The sequence below is a fragment of the Sabethes cyaneus genome, chromosome 3 (assembly GCF_943734655.1).
Source record: "Sabethes cyaneus chromosome 3, idSabCyanKW18_F2, whole genome shotgun sequence".
Taxonomy (NCBI): Eukaryota; Metazoa; Arthropoda; class Insecta; order Diptera; family Culicidae; genus Sabethes; species Sabethes cyaneus.
The window spans coordinates 249,301,907-249,324,035 of record NC_071355.1 but is presented as its reverse complement, the minus strand read 5'-3'; the positions used below and the strand labels follow the sequence as shown (position 1 = coordinate 249,324,035).

Sequence of the window (22,129 nt, the reverse complement as noted above, 5' to 3'; positions counted from 1 at the left end):
TATTTTTATTTACTGGGAATGAATTTTTTCTTGTGAATCCGCCATTTTATGGCAGAATCTGCCAAAAACATTAAATGATTAATATTCGCATTCCTATAAAAATAATCTACGACAGAGAGTCTTGAAACTTAGCAGCTAAATATTACAGAAGTCCGCAAGGAACGAGTTATTTTAAAAATATTCTTCATTGAACACGCCGCGGCTGAGCATAGGGGAAACTCGTGCGAAGACAGCTGGTTAGCAAGCAGCACACAGGCACTTGCCATTGGACATCGCCGCGGAGGTGTGTGTGTTCCGGGCAATCGTTCTGAAGGCGAACACACGGTAAGTTTTATTGTGATACCAACGATACATCGATGCACACGTATTGCGAAAGTAGATTTCTGTGGGTTTGACCCGTCGAGTGGTTCACTAGTAGCTATAGGTATCAACCCGTTCAATCCAATCTTATTCGCGTGTTTTTCTTCTTCGATTGGCTTAGGTGCTCGCTCAGGCTGGATGGTGAAGCGTCGCTCCCGGGGGAGGATGCACTGCACAACAAAGCTCAACGACGTGACGGCGACGGTTGAAGTGGTTGGAACAGGCTGAAGCTACTTGTTGCTTAGTCGAGTGACATTAAGAGAAGAGGAAAAAAGATGATGAGGATGACAAAATGAAGAACAAACTTGATTTGATAAGTACCAGGCAAAGCTATTTGCGAATTTAGACCAAAAGGTGTACAAGTCAAGTGCCATTCGAACGAACGAAGAGTGCTGTTACGACTTTCCGGTAGCACTGATTTCGATGATTAGGGGAATTACTTTTCGCAATGCTCGTTTTATCCGGATGTTAATGCTTGAAAATATCATCATAATCTTTCGTAGGTATGTTGATTCTAGTAGGGCTATAAAAACTTTTTACTGCGATTCAATTGTTGTTATTTATGGTTATTCACAATTGATTTCTGTGAATCACCAAATAGTTGTACTCCAACTAATTGGTGATTTACAGAATTTCAATACATGCTTTTTATTACCTTACACGAGAGAAAAGGTTGCGACGATCACGATTCTCCCTAAGTCTAAGTCTCTATGGAAGTCTTTTAAGTTAAAATTATTATAATAAACTTGTGTACTGTTTCGTTCAGAACCGTTGTTTGTGAGCGAATGTCCCACAGCCCGACGGAGTCGACATAATTGAATAATGAACTGTTGGCTAATTTGACCGTTGAACTTTGTGCCCATCCCAGTGAATGATGGTAAATTCCGTAATAAACAATACAATACGAAGAGGCCGCAACACGTGCCTTTAAAAAGTTGAATTAAATTTATGCAAAGGCTAAATTTAGCTTGTCCCCTTGAGTAGGATTCGCTCTGCTCTCTGTGCTGTGCTGTGGCTGTACGTCATAAAACCATTCATGAAAATAAATCTGGCCACATGCAAATTCATTCCACTTTTGGAAGCTTTGTTTCACCATTCAACGCGAACCGAATAAATTGTTCAGATTATCGTAATATTAGTCTTCATTAATTAAATTTGTTACTGAACGAAACAGAAAAAAGAATCAACACCTTTGGGTACGAAACGCAAGATCAACAACAAGAAAATGGAAGGTTAATTAGAAGTCAACAGTGACAGTAGCCAGCGGCTTAGGAAATTGGAAGGTTAATTGAAAACCGTCTGTGTGTCGTAATTTGATGAGCAAATATTGGGCCGATTCCATTATCTAATTATTTCGTTTCGATTCGGGTCCGTCTTTCATCCGTGATAGAACCGTGGGCCTGAAGTAACGGACCGAACCGTTGACCGTTACTTTATCAAAACCATTAGCGGCTTTCTACCCAAATGCCGTGAATATATTTTTTGTTCCTATTGTAGGGCAACCGGTAGGTTTGCCAATTTACAGTGTGGAACACAGCAAATGGCATCGCCATCGGTGGGCTGCTCTAGCCTTGGAACAGCTGTACTATTATTTGGCCGGTACTGTGGGATCGATATTCCGGTCCGGTTAGGCTACCAGCAGCATGGATTTAATTCTTCGGTGGGCTTGTTTTGATTCTCTGTTTCGGTAGGTAACATGAGAGAATAAAAAGTGAACCTAACAGCTAGTAGCCAAAGGGATGGATGAATTTGGGAATTCTTTAGCGAATACCCGGGAAAGGTTTGTTGACCTGTTGTGATGCATTAGTAATTTGGTTTGATGCCATCTTCTGAGGGTAGCAGTTGGGTTGCGAAACGACAAGTTGTAAGAATAATGGCCATTGAAAAGAAAAGATAACCCGTGTAAACACAGTGGTTAGCGAAAAGGAGTGCTTCGAGTGTTTTGAATTGCATTAAGTGGGCAAAAAGTTATGCATTATGTATTAAAAAGGCTTATAGGACATATCTATCAGATTTAAGCATGTTTACATTTGGTGAAGCACATTTTTTTTCGATTTTTGATAAACAGAAGACTTAAACACTAGAAAATACTAGTGGTTGGCCTTCAGGCTGACTGGAAATATTTTTATTGAACAACTTTGCGGATAAACACATATCGAAATAGAAAACCGCTTTGACGGGAATATCTGTTTCTTAAGCTTAAAAGAAACACTGTGTGTCTCCATTGCATAATCGAATCTTAATGTTTTTAAAACGTATCTCAAAAACAAAAATGATAGCTTCCTAAACTTTTAATATGCTGTGGAGGAAATTTCAGCTTTGTCTTTGTTTCTCACACAATAAAAACTTAGAAAACAGTAATTTCAATATCATTGCAATTATCAAAATTCTTAACTACTTACTATCTCATACTGTCTCCCTCATTATCTCATTGTACAGAGATGTATAGTCACTGCCGTGCCCAGGCTGGGGCCTTTTTATAAGATTTATTTCAAAACAAAAAATGATTCTTAATTATTGCATAAAAATAGATCCAGTTTCAATTTAAATTCAATTTCAAGCAAATTTAAGGTTTCAAGGAAAATTTCAAGATCAATTTTAAGCTCATGTTATACTTTGATTTTAAATCCAATTTTAAGTCCACTTTCATGGCCCACTTCAAGACCAATTGGAAATCTAATTTTAAGTCCAATTCAACGTTCAGTTTAAAGCGAAATTTGAAATTTTATTTTAAGTCCGCTTTCGTTCGCTTGAAACTAGTCCAGCTTTAAGCAAAGTATTCTTATATGTATGTCTAATTTTGTGCCTAATTCCATTTTTAAGCCCAACTTAGGGCCATTTTAAAATTCGAATTCAAATCCGACATTAAGTCCAATTTGTAGTTCAAACTCAAGTAAAATTTTAAGCTTAAATTCATATACAATATCTAATCCAACTTCAGCTTAAGCCCAGGTTAAATTTCATATTCGATTTCAGGTTAATTGAAAGTTTAGTTTGCTTTTAATTTCAAATAAAATTTTAAGTCTGCTACAAGGCCCATTTTAAGTTTAATTTCTTGTTCTAATTTAAGCTAATTTAAGTCTAATTTGGACTTCAAATATGTCCAAATTAAAACCCTTCAGGCTCAAATTAATCTGAATTTAGATCCAGCTTTGTTTAAAGCCCGGTTCTATGTCTAATTTAATCCTATCCTAAGTCCTATGTCCTATCTTAAGTACGATTTAAAAGCTAAATACAGGTCCAATTGGTTGAATCTTAATGTCCAAATAAGTTTAAAATAAAACAGCGAGTTTTATTTTTTTGAGTTCTGAAGTTCAATTTCTAGCTTTAAGCTTTGACATTTGATTTTTGGCTTTTTAACTGTGACTGTTGCCCATTGAAATTTTTCTATTGGCTTTTGACATTTAAATTTTGAATTTTTACTTTTAATTTTCAACTTTTAGATTTCCCTCTCTTGACTTTAAATCTTCGATCTTTCGATTTTTTACTGTTGAGAAAAATTTTGGCTTTATCACTGTGGCTATTGACTTTTGTCTTTAGCAGTTTTGACTTTTAGTCTTTGCTTTCCGAGTTAAATTTCTAATTTTGACTTTTGAATTTCGACTTGACTTTTGCCATTTAGCTTCTAAATTTTGACTATTCGCTTTTCAATTTTCGACGTAGAATTAATTCAATTCAAAATTTGGAGTCAAGCCAGCGACACGAAATAATGAAAGATTTTGAACGCTAATAGCTTTTCCAATTTATAACGGATTTTGGTGGTTCATGTACCATTCGATTCATTAAAGATGCAGCAATTGTATGATTTCCTTGACAAGATTGTTGTACAATCACTAAATAGGTAAAATTAACGAAAACTTTCAAGCAAAAATTTTTCCATGCATTTTCCAGGCACAATCGACCATTACACACACCAAGCGACTTCCGAGCTCATCACGTCAACTTTCCACTTCAATCTAAACTTAGATATCATCGTTTGGAAATTTATTATTCAAACTTCACTTTCGATCATGTTTTTTCGCTTGTTAGAAAGCACAGTAAAGGCTAGGTGCTACATTCCGATTTCGTATTTTGACCTTTTGTTTTTATACGACAGACTTCGCAGCTAGCTGTAAGAGTACTGGACAATTGTGGGACTAGTGCTATAAATCCTATTGATTCTTACAGCCTCTTCCAGTCGAGATTCGAACATGCGACGTCTAGCTTAATAGACCAGTGCCGTATCTCGAGGCCAACTAAGAGGTTCAGACTCTTTACTTTTCTAACGCTGCAAACAACCGGCAGTGACAGTGCAGTTTTTTGATGCTCGTCCTCTTATAATAACAATAACATATTTTTTTAAGAAGTTAAGTTTTCTCCTAAAATTTTATTAACAGCTGGATGCATGAGAGAGATTTCTGTACTGAAATACTCCGATTTTGGCACTGGAGTAATTCTCGCTGAAACGGGACCACTACTGACACGAGGTCTTCAAATATAGGAACTTTTTGAATTACCCTTTTTATATCTCGAAATAGTGGGCTCCTCGTTCGCCAAGGGGCCTATCAGGTTCAAAAAAAGTTGAACTTTGGGCAAACCTTGAGATCTATATCATGTGGTATTTCATAAATTTGCCATGAAACGACTAACATATGGCCCGGTTCTATACAGAAGAAGAACAGGGCTTTCAAATGGAGTAAAAAATTTTTTGGCGGCCATCTTGGATTTGGTCGCCATATTGGATTTTATATTATTGCCGTTTTCACCATGAGCCCCCAACCGATTTTCACTTTAAGACTACCATTGGAAAGCACCATTGGAAACATTCATGAAATTGGGTGTGCAATGGCATTAACTGAATAAAACAACCAGTTATTTGTAGCAAGGTTCACAATTTTCATATAATTTTATTGTGATATTTCCAAAATTTGCTATGAAACAAATTACAAACGACACGGTTATGTAAAAAGGAGAAATAGGGCTTATAAACAAAGTGAAAAAAATTGGCGGCCATCTTGGAATAAAAATATTATTCGTTTGAAGATAACAGATTGAATCTAGTATAGGGGAATCTATAGATATTACTTTTCCAGTTATTTATTTCGAGAAAACTAGGTAAATGACCTTCATTAGGACAAAACTACTAGGAAGAGACGAGTGCCTGGAACTGCAAGCGACGATGAGAAGTTCAAGCGAAAATGGATTTTTGCTGTCAAATAAGTGAGAAAACGGCTAGTATAAAAGATGATGGATCATGTTCGGGAAAAAGTTCGAGTTATGGGTTGTAGTCAAGTGTAAGTATTCTAAAGTATTTGAAATACTCATAAATGACGTAGTCCAGCGCAATGTTACTTGTTATATCTCAGCTGATCAGCTTTCTATCCAGCATATCGAGAACGGAGGCCAGGTGGGCGTTATTTACACCGATATTAAAGCTGCGTTCGATTGTGTCAACCATCGTCTGACTTTTAGCGAAATGAAAGCGCCTAGGAGCTTCCGACTTATTCGTGCGTTTGCTAACATCATTTCTCTTCAATTGCCTCCTATCAGTAAAACAAGGTAACTGCAAGTCTCAAGAGCTCTAGTGTAAGCCAGGCGTGCCGTAAGGTAGTAATTTGGGACCGTTGTCATTTTCTTCTATGACGTCTGTCCAGCACGTCCACCTGGTTGGATTATGATACGCTGACGATCTAAAAATCTCTCGCGTCGTACGTTCGAAGGTGGATTGCTGACTTCAGCAGTTAACCGATTTGTTTTTCAAATGGTGCTCTTGAACCAACTTTCGTTTAGCAGAAAAAATAGCCTTTAGACTATTACACCACACCATCAATTGCCAGTCACTTCAACGTTAATCAGTAGTGAAGTATGATGATGGTTCGTTGGACACCGAAGTGACTTTCTGATACCACTATAAGCTACATCATTGCAAAAGCAAACTACGACTTGCGGTTCATCTAAAGAATTTGAAGGGGGTTTCGTGACCCTTACTATTTGAAGTCTCTCTAAATAGTTCGCCGCAGATTGGAGTCCATATTCCACATGGTGGACCACAAAGATTGAAGCTGTTCAATGGAGGTTTATCAGATCACTGGATCTACATTGCGGTTCCTTCCGTAGATTAATCCGTTCGAGCTCCCACCATATGAAAGTCACTGCAGCTTGTTAGGTATGGATTCTTTGGAAAAAATAAGAAGCTGTATGCGTGCTGTAAATTCTCTCAAAAATTTGTATCAAATATGGAAAGAAACATAATCAGCAATTCAACATTTTTATCTATAAGAAGCGATGGATTGTCGTAATCGTAATCAAGACAGTACTATGTTTAGTTACCATTCCTTTAAAAAATTTCTAGCAGATTTTTTAATTATTTGGTCAACTATTATAACATGATCCTAATCTGGTTAAAGAATTTTTTATCAACACCAAGACTGCATCTCTTATTTGAAGAAAGCTGCGAGTGTGAGAAGTTATATAGGTGTAAACAGAAGGATAATAAAAAACACCTGGTGCAGCAATCCGGTGTCAGCGAAACATTTACGTTTACGGTAGTTTTAAATCGTGTTTCATGCATATGCTACTTGCTGAATGATTCCATCAACTTAATTGTATACTAACTGCATCTGATTACACGCTCAGTAATTAGAAAGTTGGCGCGAACGAAACAAAAAGTTGTCGTTACCGGCGTACGTACGTCAGCAGCAAACCACAGACCAAGGACCTCCGCTCACAGACAGCCAGACAGTGCTCCGCACTGCTTTTATCATCCTGTTTTTAAGTACCAAAAAGTGATCGAAAATTAATTATGTTCGGCCAAATTTTGTAGCTGGTTAATTAAAATTAACCAAAAATAAATTAGCATTGAATCAAACTGATCGGGTGTCAATTACCGAAGGTGGCTCGACCTTTTTGCATGCAACCACCTATTAAGCTGGCTTAACCAACATTCGACGACAGTAGTGGAGCTAAAATTATCTGCTCACCTCTGCTTGAAAGGTAGGTACCTACCTAATGGCAAAAAAAATAAGCCAATCAATTAGTAGCGCGATAGCTAGAGGAGGAAATATTTTTGAGCTGTGTTGGGGTAGAAGCAAAAAAAAAACGCTGCATGCTAATGCGATGATCGATGCGCGAGTTGTCTCGTAGGAAGCATTCCAAGCGATTTTGCGAATCGTTCCGGAACCGAAACGATTTGGCTAAAAATTTATTGGTTCTATCTATGATCGTAGAAGATATCATTTTGAATTGCGCTTAGCTTAAAAATTTTTTTTTTATGTTATTTACTATTAATAGGTACGAGATTTAATTTCTGACACCCTAAAAATATATGGTGAGAAGCACTTATTGCAGTTCGCGATTTTTATCCATAGGCATTCGTTTGCTTCCGTTATATCGCCTGGGTCAAATTTTGCAGCAGCATTCACGGATCGGGTTTCAAACAAATTTTTACTAGTAAAAGACGGACTAATATCGGATGATTTTTTCAATAAATTAGGCAATATTCGAATGAAAAATATTAACGATGTTCGAAGTCATGCACATACTTCAGCGCCATAAGAGCAATCAATTTGTACAGCAAATAAAATATCTATATTATGAAGGACAATGAAATGATTGCTGGTGAGTTGTTCCAAATTTGGTGGAACGTGCCTAATACACCATTTGTCCGATTTATGCAGCAGAGCTGCATGAGAAAGGGCAGTAAACCGCACTTGCACAAGTGGAACTGTAATTTGTTTACTGCACTTTGCCTGGGCGGTTTGTTGTGTTTTGTTGCTGATCAATCTCTAAAGTAGGCTGAAGCCGTGGGGAGTTTATTTTACCGTAATTAGCTAAGTTTGTACTCCCCGAATAATAGCTTCTCAGTAGAAAGAAAACTCCCTGTTGGGTTTAATTTTATACCGAGTTTTCTGAATTTGCATAAAATTTACTACACCGAAGGGTAGGCAAGTTCGTGATGAAGATTGATTAAAGTTGTTTTTTTTACCGGTACAAATTCTCGTGGTTGTGACTCTACTCTGTAGAGATTTCGGTTTGCTGATTAGACTTAATCAACGGTGGAAGGACACAGTTGCCAACGTGGCTCACAAAACTTAGGTAGATTAGCAAAACATTTCTTGCTGCTAAAATTTTATCACTCTTATTACTCCGTTTTATTTCAGCAGCTCGAGCGGCAGAAATAGAGACTTCACCTCATCTATCGAATTTCGCAGAGTTCACGCGTGTTGGTCTTGAACTTGTGCTGCTGATATGATTCTCTTCTTGGATTCTTCACCCACTATCACCACCCACAACCAGTTTCGAAGCGAACTCTGTGCACTGTGTTTTTCCCCCAAACCAACACCAACACGCGCGATGGTTTTTCCAAACAACAGACAAACACAGTCTTCTATTTTTACACTCGAATGTTGAACTTTTCTCTAATGGAAATTCATTATCAACCCACGTGTTAATTTCGCATCATGTTGCACGAATTATCCGAGCAGTTCACCGACTGCACCCTAATGCCGACTGACTGAAAATCATTTCACTTATCGAGAATCACTTCTTTTTTTTTGTGCTAAACCAATAAAACTAAAACACAATGAATGGAAATTTTGATACCTCGTGCGTCGCGATCACTGGTCACTACTGCGCAAACTACAAACAGGTCAGGTAGGAAAGACGGGGTTTAAACGAAAAAGTTCGCGCTCGAAATTCGCGAAATCCCCATGTGCGCGTATACGTTCGAAGACGTTACTGTCGTCGTCGTCGTCGTCTTCTTCATCGGCGGCGGCGCAAGCGATTCTGTTGGGCAGGCAGAGCACCCGGGCAGGCAACGCGGTTCTGTCTGTCTGCTCGCGGCAAAAGTTCAAAACTTAATGTTGCATGGAAATGTACGTCCGGCGGGTATAACTATGTATGCCGTATTTTTTCTCCATTTTTTTTTCGGTTGAACGCAACCGATTGACTTCTGCCGCGCGAGAGAAGACGACTACGTACGTACGGGAGATGCGTCGCGGAATGACAATTCGTTGCCGTCGCCGCAGCCGTCATCATCGTTGTCGTCGTCGTCGCCGTCACCGGCGTTGCCGCCGACGACACCGTCGTCAATCACAATGTTAACAAACGAGGAAGAGTCTTGTGTCCGTGCCGACCGACGCACGGCTGCTGCTGCTGGCTGGATGGCCATTCCTGATGGTGGTTTGGAAAGGCGGCCACCCACTGGCGGTGGTGGTGATAATCATCATCGTTACCAGCGACGCTTTTACTACTACCGTCAGCAGCAGCAGCAACCGGTAAGGGTGTTGCGGCGGCAGGCGGTTGGGTACTACTGTCACATATGAGATGCCATGCTACGGGTGCCACCAAGGAAAGTCGTCGTGCGACTTTGAAACCATTTTAAGTATAGTGGGGCGCGATGTCGCTGAGAATGAGTTGTTTGTTGGCGAAACATAGGGTGATGTGTCGGTTAATTTGTTTAAAGGTTATTTCCTTTTTCTTTTCTTTTCTTTTCCTGGAATTTTAAATCCATTGCATTTTTAGGAATTAATTGAAAGGATTGACGAAATCTCATAATTTTCACTGAAAACGAAAAAACAATTAGGGCAAAATTGATCCTGTTAGAAAATATTATCGGTGTTAACTCTTTAATATACTTGTCAACGGTTTGTGATGGTTAAAAATTATGGAATACTTATGGTTCATGACTATGGATATCGTGCATTCGCTCTTCTCTGGTGATCAGCAGCACTTCCTCTCACCGCCAAGATATCAACAAGGCCACCTGGAGATCACCTGACTAACAAACATTAAAACAAATAGTCTGTATTCTTATGGATGACCTTTTTTCTCGAACATATGTTCCCTAAAGGGTGTGGAATTTAACTCAGATCATTACTAAGTAGATGTGCACCAAGGTTGCAACGCTCAGTTACGCTCACTTACGCTCATTTGACTGTACTGCCTCATAGAAACAAAATCTGTAAATGTTTTGTATGCAACTTTTGTAGACCTGAGTGTAATCTATAATCTTTCTGAACAGTGTACTGCATTATTTTTTCAATTTCTGCTGCTAAAGGTCTGCAAACTTTATTATGGATAAACATGGAATCAAAATATCATTTTTCATACGTAGAAATAACCGACAAAAACGAAGAGCGATAAACCAGTTATTCTCTGCCTATAAAAAAATATACGTAGTAACCAGAATATATCACGATAATAAAATATTAGGACAAATGAATGTCCCTTCACACCAGCAAGCAGGACAACTTTCGATAAGAATATATTTTAATACACACTCGCTCTCACAAGCGCTTGTTGTTGGTGATGCAGGTATACAATAAAATATGTCCTTGTCGCCAGTCGGCTGGTTAAAGACAATACTTTAATGATAAATGAACATTCGTTTGCCAATGAAAAAATTACAGACTTATTCCAGCGTAAATACAAAAAATAATACAGTACTTTATTCAGAAAAATTGTAGATTATACCCAACTGTACAAATGTTACATAAATGAATTTTACAGATATTGCTTCTATGAGGCAGTACAGTCCAATGAGCGTAAGTGGTCGTAACCGATCGGTGCAACCTTGATGTGCGCTCAATGCTATCGACGGCATACACCTCGCGACAGAGCTTCTTCTCGGCTAAACAAGCTGTCGAGAACTACGTGTGCCTACAGGATGAGGTTCTACTTTCCTCTATGGAGCTAGATGCTTCAACTCTGGAAGACGGATGGAATAGGATGGGATGAGTCCGCAACCGCGAAATGCAAAGTAACCCCGAGTGCACGAAATGACTGGTTTAAGGGGGAACGCCAGCAAACGACGAGAGAAAAAAGAAGATTGCAAAAACTATCTAACCATTGCTCCGGGGAGAATTATACCACGATCCTGAGGAGAAAAAAGCACCTGAAGGACCACAGAGACCGTAAAGAACTAGGGCAACTATTCCGGGCCAATAACATCAGCATGTTCTATGAGAAGGTGAACCAATCTCGTTATGAATACACACCGAAGCCTGATGTGTGTGTAGGGACCAGGAGGGGAACCTTTTCAGAACTCGAACGGCGTCATAACTCGAAACCCACTGGAAGACTAGCACAACATACTCATGCATTTCGTAGATTCTAGAGCAGCATATGATACAGTCGAGCGCGAAGAGCTGACGCTGCTGAACCAAGGTTTCCTGGAGTGAGCGATGTGCTATATGCGTGTTTCGGGAGCACTTACGTCTCCTTTAGAATCACGCAGAGGGCTGCGGCAAGAGCGCGGACTGTTGTTGTTTAACATCGCTATTAAAATTGTGAACCAAACGAGAGTATCGTATTGAGTAAAAGTAGCCTACTCTAGGCTTTGCAGACGACTTTGACGTCATTGTTAGAAACTTTGGGACTGCGTAGGTAATCTACGCCGGACTAAAAATGGATGGTGCGTCGAACACCAAATATATGCTAGGAGAGGTTCTAGAAAAAACAACGTTCGCCTCCCACAGACAGTTACTATAGACTGCGATGAACTGGAAGTGGTTGATGAGTTCGTATATTTGGGATCTCTGCCTCTGGTCACCGTTGACAACAATACGAGTAAGGGGCCATCCAGATACCACGTGGACCGAAAAACATCTATTTATTGCATTACATCAAATGTCAGGCTAGGCAATCAACATCTATGAGTACTAGCGCAGGCTTAATCTTTTCAACAAGATTTATGCCAGATATGTGCTCTCGTAATGCTCGGTTCATGCGTTTAGGTCAACATATGCCTTAGAAGACAAAACTTTATTTGAGCCCAAAAACAATCACTAATCAATGGAATGCTAATATGTAGTATTAATTCAATATTGCTGTTTCTAATTTCTATTTTTTGTATGAAAAAAAAAACTTGTCCACGTGGACATTTTCCATACCACCTCCCCCCTCTTCCGTGGACAAGCATGGACATTTTCATACCCCCCACCCCCTTCTAAGCTGTCCACGTGGTAAATGGATGGCCCCTAAGGAGATTAAATGACGCATTCAAGCTAGACGTCGGATCTACTTTTCCCCTCGGCAAGACGTTTCGATCAAGGAGCATATTCTGCCGCACAAAGCTGATGATGTACATAACGCTAATTAGACCACACCACACAATTCTCACATTTTTTCTCGGCTTAATCACATTAATACGATACAGGCGGTAGCCAGGAATTTTCCTTAGGGGAGGGGGGGGGGGGTTTACAAAAAAAAATCTGACATAGCCTAACCTTAAGGAGTTTCTCAGAAAATGGGTATTTATTTTCGTTCATCATAAGCTATTTTGGTTTATACTCAGGGTTCTTCATTTGACAAAATAAACATCAATATAAAAGAAGGTAAATGTCGAAATTGCCCCCTGTATGCTTTTCAACATCGCCATTGAGAAGATGATCCGGCGAACAAAATCAAAACGAGAGACTTAAATTTCCCTGAAGATAGCAAACCTCTTGGCTACGTAGATGACTATGATATTGTAGGCCGAAACTTCGCAACGGCAGAGGCCATCTGCGCTAGACTGAAAGCGGAGGCTAGTAGGATTGGGCTAAAAGTAAATACGTCTCAGCCCAAATACATGATTGGTAGAGGCTCAAAGAGAAGAATGTGTACTTTTCATGGACGGTAATCGTTGACGGTGACGAACCAGAAGCGGCAGTTGAGTTTATGTATTTGGGATCGCTGGTGGCCGCGGATAACACAAGAAGATTTTGCGGCGCGTTCAAAGCAGCAAGTTAAGGCCTTCGCAAAACGCTTTCATCCGCTTGCATACAACGGCCACCGTACGATGCTGGTAAAGTACACAACCCTTATTAGACCGGCAGTTTTTATGGATTTTAGGATGCTCACGGAGGACATGCACGCCCTTGCGGATGATATTTGACGGAGCAAAAGTTGAAAGTGAAGAGCGTCGGAGGTACACTAGAATCTCTTTTTACTTTCGTTCATTTTACGTGATTTTCTCTTACGTCACTATTTTGAAGTCCGAAATTTGAATAAACGTCGTCTCGTTTTACGTCTAAAATTTGAATTAACTCTCACCTTTTTACGACGGATTGTTTTAACGTCTCATAATAGTGGACGTAATACGATACTTGAGTGTATATGAATCACGACCAGCAGACACTACTACCATCGGACATTTGGTAAAAGTCGGTAAGCTACGGTGGACTAAACAGTCATAAGGAAAACGGTTCTGCTTAATAACCCCACCGGCACCCAGAACAGAGAGGCCCAACGTGCGAGATGGCTCAACTTGTTCTTACGACTTGCGCCTTCTGAAACGCCTGGAAAATAGGCAACGAGTAACCCAAGATTGAGTTGAATGCAGCCGACTAGTTAAAACAGCACGAGCCATCCCAGATGCATGCTACTGACGACAACAAACTTCAAAGTATAGAACAAATTTTTTTTTGAGGGGAACCCACACCCCCGCCTTTAAAAGTGATAAGCGTGGGAAGGTAAGAATGTATCCCAACAATTTGAGTTTTATTGGATTTTATTTTTTTATTGGAATAATTTATCCGCTGCATCAAAATTGTTTGAAAAATTGTGAGCACTTTTATTTTGAGATACACTAAGAACTACAAATTTTCCGATCAGCACGGATTTGTCTCTGGCCGTTTCGTGTCTACGACCATTTTGGATTTCGTGTCAACCTGCATTTTGAAAACTGAACGTAAAGCAAAAGTTGACGTAATTTATACAGATCTAAAAGCAACACTCGACTGCTCCTTGTTACGAAAATCTTACGCCCAGGAGCTTCCCAGCGGTTTGTCCTGTGGTTGAAATCGTACTTGTGTGACAGAATGTTAGAAGTCAAGCTTGGATTGGATTTGTTTTTTTCAAACAAATCAGCTGTTCGCCAGGGCAGCATTCTTGGCCCGCATCTTTTCATTATATTCTTGAATCACGCAGCTCAAGCCATAGATAATGGTTGCAGACTAGTTTACGCCGATGATTTTAGTATCGAGTATTGTTCTAGGCTGCAGTCTCAATTGGATAAATTAATGACGTGGTGTAAACTGAAACAAACAAACGTGGTGTCAACTGAATTGTTTGATTATAGACACAGCTAAATGTGAAGTGATTACTTTTTACCGTTCTCAAACTCCAATTCTCTTCAAGTTTTTCATTAATGGGGCAGCGTTAAGCATTTTGGACCGAAAGCTGACATTTAACAGGCCCCGTACGCCGATCGGGTCTGAAGCTTCGATTCATTGCCAAAATAGGACGAGGCTAAACATACATCAAAACGCTTGCGTGGTTTGGACTCTACCAGCTCAATTGGAACTTGTGGATTGAACGTTTGCAGAAAAGATTCATTCTAGAATTTTCTAAAAATGTTGTATTTTCATGGATTTCAGAGCAGCATACGATACGGTTGAACGCGAACAGCTATGGCAGATAATGCACGAGTACGGTTTTCCGGACAAACCGACGCGGCTGATCAAATTTACTCTGGAGCGAATGATGTACTGCTAACGTGCGCGTCTCAGCGACACTCTCGAGTCCTTTCGAATCGCGCAGAGGGTTGCGGCAAGGGTATGGATCGTGAAGGAGTCATTTGACCCCTTGCTCTTTTGGCTCATTTTCACAGCGTTGTAACACTATTCTGCGTAACTCTTTTTATTAGAAAATATAATTAAAATGTAATGCAAGCTTGCTGCTCTACTATTTCTCTTTTTATCACGAAAAATATTATCTATCGACAAACGCGACATTTTCGGTCTGCTAGCGAAAAATATGTTTAGTGTTGATATCGGAAGATGTGATCCGACGAGTGGCCATCGAAACAAGAGGAACGATCTTCAGCAAGAGTGACCAACTCCTAGTCTTCACACAAATACACCCTACTAACAAAGTTGTTACAAATTAGTTGATTCAACCACTATATGACTAATTTCAGTCGTAAATAAGTTACTGCAACCAAAGGTGCGCAAAGTGTGCTGCTTGCGCACTCAATACATTTCCTTGGGGTAGGTATATTGTTAGTATACCTTGCATTATTAGTTCTACAGAGCCCAAATTTTTTCTCCGTTTACATGAATTTTACTAAATAAATAATTATTCACAACGATGCCCAGTGGGACGGCTTTAAAGAAAGGCGGACATTAGCTTTTACGGAGAAACTATTAAGTTTTCCGCATTAGTGTTTTCGCAAAACTTTCTTGGTTTTTAATGTATTTTTTTTTATTAAATAAATTTAATAGCATTAAGGGGGTGGGTCAAAAAATAGTGAAATCAACTTTATTATTTTAGGTTCAAAATAAACAGTGCCCAGGGAAAAGTGATAGAGGACATTATTTAAAGAGTACTTGGTGAAGGAAGAAAGTTTTTATCCCTTAAGGGAAAAAAGATATTCAGCTATACAATAACAAACTCCCTTAATACCGGTTTTCCTAATTTTACTTAGTTGTTTCCGTTACTACGTAGTTTTGATGTTCAGTAAAGTTTAAGATATAGTAAAAATACATCTGTTTGCTGAAGAGAGCGTAGCTCTAACCTTACGGAATTTTGAGCTATTACAGTTTTTATATAATTTTCTGTACATTAAAAACCAAGAATCTTTTGCGAAGACACTAATGCTGGAAACTTAATAGTTTCTCCGCAAAAACTGATGGCTGCCTTTTTTTTGAAGCCGTCCCACTTATTACTTAGTGCGATAGTCTTTCCATGAGACCATGGAAATGGTAGAAGAATGCAATGAAATAATTGCAGTCCTCTGTGGTTCAAAGGTTACGCTAGTATTCACACTAGCTTGGCTACAAAAGCTTTGGTTCGACACTCGGAATATTGAACTAAATATGTTTGAATACCTTTATCAAGGGGTGCGATGAAAAAGATCAACGCACTTTAGCAGCGACTAACGTTACGCGTGCCAGGAGAAAGGGGGTCTGCGTGCTCGTCAGGATCAGAAGCAGCCGAAATGACACACCAGAACATCGAACTTCTTAAAATTAAATCTGTTGTCCAAAATAGAGCCTTGAGTGTGTAATCCCAATATAACTTTATTAAGATACAAAATAAAGTACACAATTAGTACAACATACTAATCACTGTCAGTAGTTAATCCGACTAATTTTATTGTCCATTCAGCATCAACGCCCCACTACATCGTTTTTGTTGCAGGGTTTATCCGCAGCAATGTCAACTCCTTCAGGAGCTTTACAATGAAACTCGCATAGGTCTTCGTAGGTAACTCCGTCAGTTCCACATACGGGAATCGAAACTGGAATAGACTTGCAACATAGCTCTCGGTTTGTAACAACCACAGAAAAGAACAGCGAGAAAATAACAACGAATGCAACGGTCGAACGCATGCTTTTTATCGATCTGGAACACAACTTTAATCGTAACTAGGTGCAGATGCTTTCTGGTTTTCGCTTAAATAGAGTTTTCGTTTTGAAAAAGTATGGCGAATTAATTCGATTCGTATCGCAATGTGCAATAGTTTCACGTTTCATAGTTGTTATGGTTTTGATCAAAATACGAAGAGAAAAAACGGCTGTATCACATGTAGTTGCCAATCTGCTTGTAACTTTCTCTGAGAATTTTATCTAGCAAACGTAGCAAAACAAACTTAGCTGAACTGCATTTATTGTTGTTTTTAGATGAGTATAGTAATACTCTTCTTGAGGCAGTAGAACTTCCGACAGGTGCAAAATACAGTTACATCTCGCAAATCAATAAACGTTGCAATGACGGAACAGGTATATCATGAACCGGAACTTGATTAAATAAAAGAAACAACATAGAGGCACTCTCTTGCTTGAAACGGGCGGAAATGTACGATAGAAACCACACCCCTCGAATCCCTCAACTGCGGCAGGTATTCATAGTACCATACCTACCGACCTACGTAGGTGAAACGTCTACTAATCGCCCATCAACTGTGAAGCCCCGTTCATTCATCTTTGGTGCTATTCATAGCTAGAAAAACCAACCTTAATTCATCTAAAAGTGAATGTGCCCCTTTTCCTACGACGCCTGGTATTTTGTGAAAACTGGGTGGGTTTTTCATTAAGTAAACGATAGATATCAGTACTTCTTTATACATAATTTTCAACATTCGGTAAAAAATTACTCCATAAAAAGTGTTTGTCAGCGGAAAAGTTATTTTCGAATCTGAAACGATAAGCGCTTTGCAGTGTAGTTGATCACCTTTTCCCGGCGTAGAAAAGGCAAACGAAAAACAGTTTCACCTGAAAACGATTCTTTATTCTCCGACTTACAGGGAATTGTGTTTTTCCCAGTCTCTTCATTTGTCGCACTTGATGTCTATTATTATTGCTATTCGAACGTTCGCTAACTGGAAGCCAGAAGCGGCAGGGCGCGTCGTCGCGAATGTCATTATTTATGTGCTATTGATCTCTTATCTGGATATCATTTACATTTTACAAATTGTGGAACTGAAATTGTTCATTCCGTTAATAGTAAAGCTAGAGCTGGAGCTCTAGAGTACACGGCCGGTTCAGGGACGCGACGGGAAAGATATGAAATTGATATTTTTTCCGCTGCTGCAATCATAACTGCACAATTGAATTTGCAAACAAACAGTCAAACGAATTAAGTCACGTATCATCTGCCGATTGATCTTTTCGTAGGTGAAGGTAGGTACCGAGCGTTGAACGTTCAATGGCAAAATCTTCGAAATGCCGCAGTCGGTTAATGGTAGAGATTACAATGGCTGATGAAACTCTGATTCGTGCAATGATTGAAACGATAATGATCCCCCATCCCGAACCTGGAAGGTGGGTACAGGCTTCAATTATAATGATGTCGTTTGGGCGATCGTGTGTTTTTTTTTATTAAACGAAGGTTGGGTCAGTGTTTTTCTAAGAAGTGTTTTGCTTGTGTTTTCTACGGAACGGTTATTATCTCTAGTTAATTGAATAATATTAACTCATTTATACTTCCCTCCAAACGAGCGTTAAAAGGCATATTTCACCTTTCACAATCACAATCGACAACAAATATTGAACAAACACGTGCTAATTGTACAAAACATGGTGCGTTTTTTTATTTGTTGAAAATCAGCAACGGGCCAAGTTCACGCGAAGGACAATCATGCGTAAACCGCGCACACCGTGCCATGCCGGCCAAGGGATATCGGGTGGGCGTCGTTCTGGTACATGTATTCATGTACCTACGTCAATATGTGCTCAATTAAATCGCGTAAACTCACTTTAATTGAATGTATTATAGAAAGGCACCCCTCCGCCGCCGCTGCAGCGGCCGTCAAGGAACAGCATGAATCGAATTCTCCATTTCCATTCCTCGACTCCTTCCCGTGCAAGGCAAATTCGTGTGATGTTTATGTAAATAAATACAAATTTATTTGCTGTGCAAATCGCGTCCGACCGTGCCGAATGCTGTACAGCAATCGCCCGAATAGGGCGGTGCGTAGTGGTGTGTGTCCTCCACAATTTCTCAGTTTTCTTTCAATCAATTAGATGATGATTGTTTGCTAACTGATAAGTTTTTGATAGGCGTTAAAAGGGAAATAAAAATCTACTTTATTGGTGAAGGTGTGAAGTAAAAGTTCCGCCTACCGCCTAATTCGGGGGATCGCTGTATCCCCCATTGTAGTCAACGCACCGGTCACCCCGCTAGTGAAGCAGTTGCCGTTTAATTTTTTGACTCAATCAAAAGTCAGCGAAAAAAGTGAAAACAAGAAGAATTCACTGTACAATTAGGAGTACGTACGTTCTCTCTTCGTCGTTGATGAATTAAAAAGGCACTGAAAACGTGCCGCCCGATGAATATGGAATCAGTTTCATTGAGAGGTCTTATGGGACCAAGATGCGTTACAATTATTTGTTCTTCGTTCGGAATTGATATTCAAGGAGAGAAATGTCGTTGACCGGGACTCCGCTCGATATGAATGGGTTGTTGTTGCAGCCTGTGTACGTGCAGTGAAAGTTGTTTGAATATCTAACCGAATGCGATTTCTTTACAACATGCGTGATAAGGAAAGTTCTATTTTTTGTATTAAAATATTTATGAAATTTAGCGGATCCTTTTTCAAGGTTCATGCACATATTTAAAGGATTGCGTTTAATGCATGTTTTTTCCAAGATTTTGTATATACTTATGTCCGACCGTGCAGTGTAATACCAGAAACTTCTTTCGGCATCCAAATATGTAAAGATACCGTCTTCAAAATATTGCCCATCCTAGTAAGGCAAAAACGGATTCAGAGCGCTTTTTGAAGTGGTATACTAGTGGTTGTGAAGGTCAACGCGGTCACAATGCGGCTTTGTGTCGCAACATACTCCCGCTTTAAAAAGTCAATATTTTAAACTGCGAAGTACAAAACGAGAATGATACTAGGTCTTAGCAGGAAAGCAAAATTTTTGAATTGGTTCGGAATGGCCGCTGTACTGTAGCTGGACTGTTTATCACCGGAATGGCGCGGAATGTCGTAACTGTACATGGTAACTTCATAACTTGACGCTTTACTCATAACTGGACCTGGCGTCCGCACGAATTGGCGCTGAGTGGCCGGATTATCACACACGAATTAGATGAACGAAACGGATAAAGTACGAAATGCCAGCCGAAACCGAAATGGTTAGCTGGGATTGTTTGCTGGTCACAGTCGTCGGCAACACTCGTGGCCTGTGGCCGTCTCGCGCTGAATTATCTAATGCTACTATTGATAGTTTTTGGTGGTCTTGTTATTGACTAATGTTTTATGAAAGAGTCTAAAATTTCTCGAGTTCGATTAGTTTTTGAGTTACGCAAAAATTTCTGTTTTATTTGTATGAGAGTCCTTACCCCCTACCACAGGGGTCAGGGGTCTCAACCATCATTAAAAAAATTCCTGTCTCCAAAACCCCCCACATGCCAAATTTGGTTCCATTTCCTTGATTAGTTCTCGAGTTATGAGGAAATTTGTATTTCATTTGCATCGGAGCCCCCCCCCCTCCTAAAAAGGCAAGGGGTTCTAATTTATCACAGAAAAAAAATCATGCCACAAAAAACACCCACATGCCAAATATGGTTCCATTTGATTAAATAATTCTCGAGTTATGAGTAAATTTGTATTTCATTTGTATAGGAGCCCCCCCTCTCCTAAAATAGGGAGAGGTTTCAATTCACCATAGAAAAAATTCTTGTCTCCAAAAACATCCACATGTCAAATTTGGTTCCATTTGCTTGATTAGTTCTCGAGTTAAGAGGAAATTTATGTTTCATTTGTATGGAAGCCCCCCTCTTAAAAGGGAGAGGGGTCATTTTTCCCCTCCTAAAAACGGGAGGGGTCTCAATTCATCATAGAAAAAAATGCCTACAGAAACACTCACATGCTAAATTTGGTTCTATTTGCTTGATTAGTTCTCGAGTTATGAGAAAATTTGTATTTCATTTGCTTGGGAGCCCCCCTCCTACACGGAGCGAAAAAACTCCAGTTTGTTTCAAACAAAATGATTGTTGTTTTAAGTCTCAATAAAATATTTTTATAGCAACCTGAAAATATTGTTGTTTCCAAACGAGATTCTGTTTGAATCAAGTAAATAACAGTTTTGAATTAAAAGTAAAGTATTTTCAAATTTGAAGTTGACATTGATGTAACAATAAATATTTTCATTTCAATCATACATTTCAGTTTGAAACAAAACGAAATTTTTGTTTGTGCGTAAAACAACCATAAATATGGTTGAAACTACATTTTTATTCTCCGTGTAAAAAGGTAAGGGGTCCTAATTCATCATAGAAAAAATTCATGCCTACAAAAACACCCACATGCTAAATTTGGTTCCATTTGCTTGATTAGTTCTCGAGTTATGAGGAAATTTGTATTTCATTTGTATAGGAGACCCCCTCCTAAAGTGGAGAGGGGTCTCAAGTCACCATAGAAAAAAATCTGGTCTCCAAAAACACCCACATGTAAAATTTTGTTTCATTTTCTCGAGTTGTGCAGAAATTAGTGTTTCATTTGTATGGGAGCCCCCCTCTTAGTGGGGGGAGGGATCTCTAACCATCATTAGAACCTTCCCTGGCCCCAAAAACCCCTACATGCAAATTTTCACGTCGATCGGTTCAGTAGTTTTCGATTCTATAAGGAACATACGGACAGACAGACAGACAGACAGACAGAAATCCATTTCTATAGGTATAGATTTATTTATTTAACAATTATTGTAACGTAAGACATAATGCCTGTTTTTGATGCTCCAATTAGGTGGATCTCATTTAATGGTGAAAAATCCACGATAGTATTATTTTGACATAGGACTACGTCTTACACGAAGGAAAGCGGTATAAAATCAAAATCTAAAAAGTGAGAGATTGGCCAGGAGGGACAGGTCATACGCGGTAGTTCTTTCGAAGACTCAAAAAATCTCCATCAGGCCGAAATGTGCAGGGATAAGGAAAGAGTTATTTTAACAGACGACCGTTCGGTGAACGTAAGGTGGAAGTAACACTACGATGGCGTGCAGGCGGAAGACCGTGATAGTGAAGCCTAGATTCATCTGGCTAACTGGCTTGTTAGACCAGCATCGTACCTCCAAGCTAACTGGGCTGGCACTCGCCTCGATAAGCGATGTTAAACATTATCCTGATTATCGCACACAAAGTGCTTTCTCAAGTTATCTTCCATCGAATGTCGCCAATAGCCAATAATTTAATTCGTGGGAAGTTGTCAGGACCGGACAACAACGGACCGAATCTTCATCTTGGGGTGAAACCCTCCAAAAGTACCGCGAATTCCTTTTCAATGATTTTAAAGCCGTGTATGATAGTGTAAACCGTCAAGAGCTATGGAAAATTCTGCATGAAAACGACTTTC

General features: G+C 39.4%; 2 protein-coding genes across 3 annotated transcripts in view; one reads left to right on the top strand and one right to left on the bottom strand.

Annotated features, from left to right (window-relative positions):
* Positions 1–9,110, bottom strand: part of LOC128744471 (P protein) — an 88,138-nt gene extending 79,028 nt beyond the window's left edge. For both annotated transcript variants that reach the window (XM_053841513.1, XM_053841514.1), the window contains exon 1: positions 8,941–9,110. The gene's annotated coding sequence lies outside the window, so the exon portion shown is untranslated. The remainder of the gene's footprint in view (positions 1–8,940) is intronic.
* Positions 9,111–9,434: 324 nt separating this feature from the next.
* Positions 9,435–22,129, top strand: part of LOC128741058 (fibrinogen-like protein 1) — a 44,708-nt gene continuing 32,013 nt past the window's right edge. The window contains exon 1 of the mRNA XM_053836635.1: positions 9,435–9,614. Within this exon, the coding sequence (XP_053692610.1) occupies positions 9,435–9,614 (180 nt within the window). The remainder of the gene's footprint in view (positions 9,615–22,129) is intronic.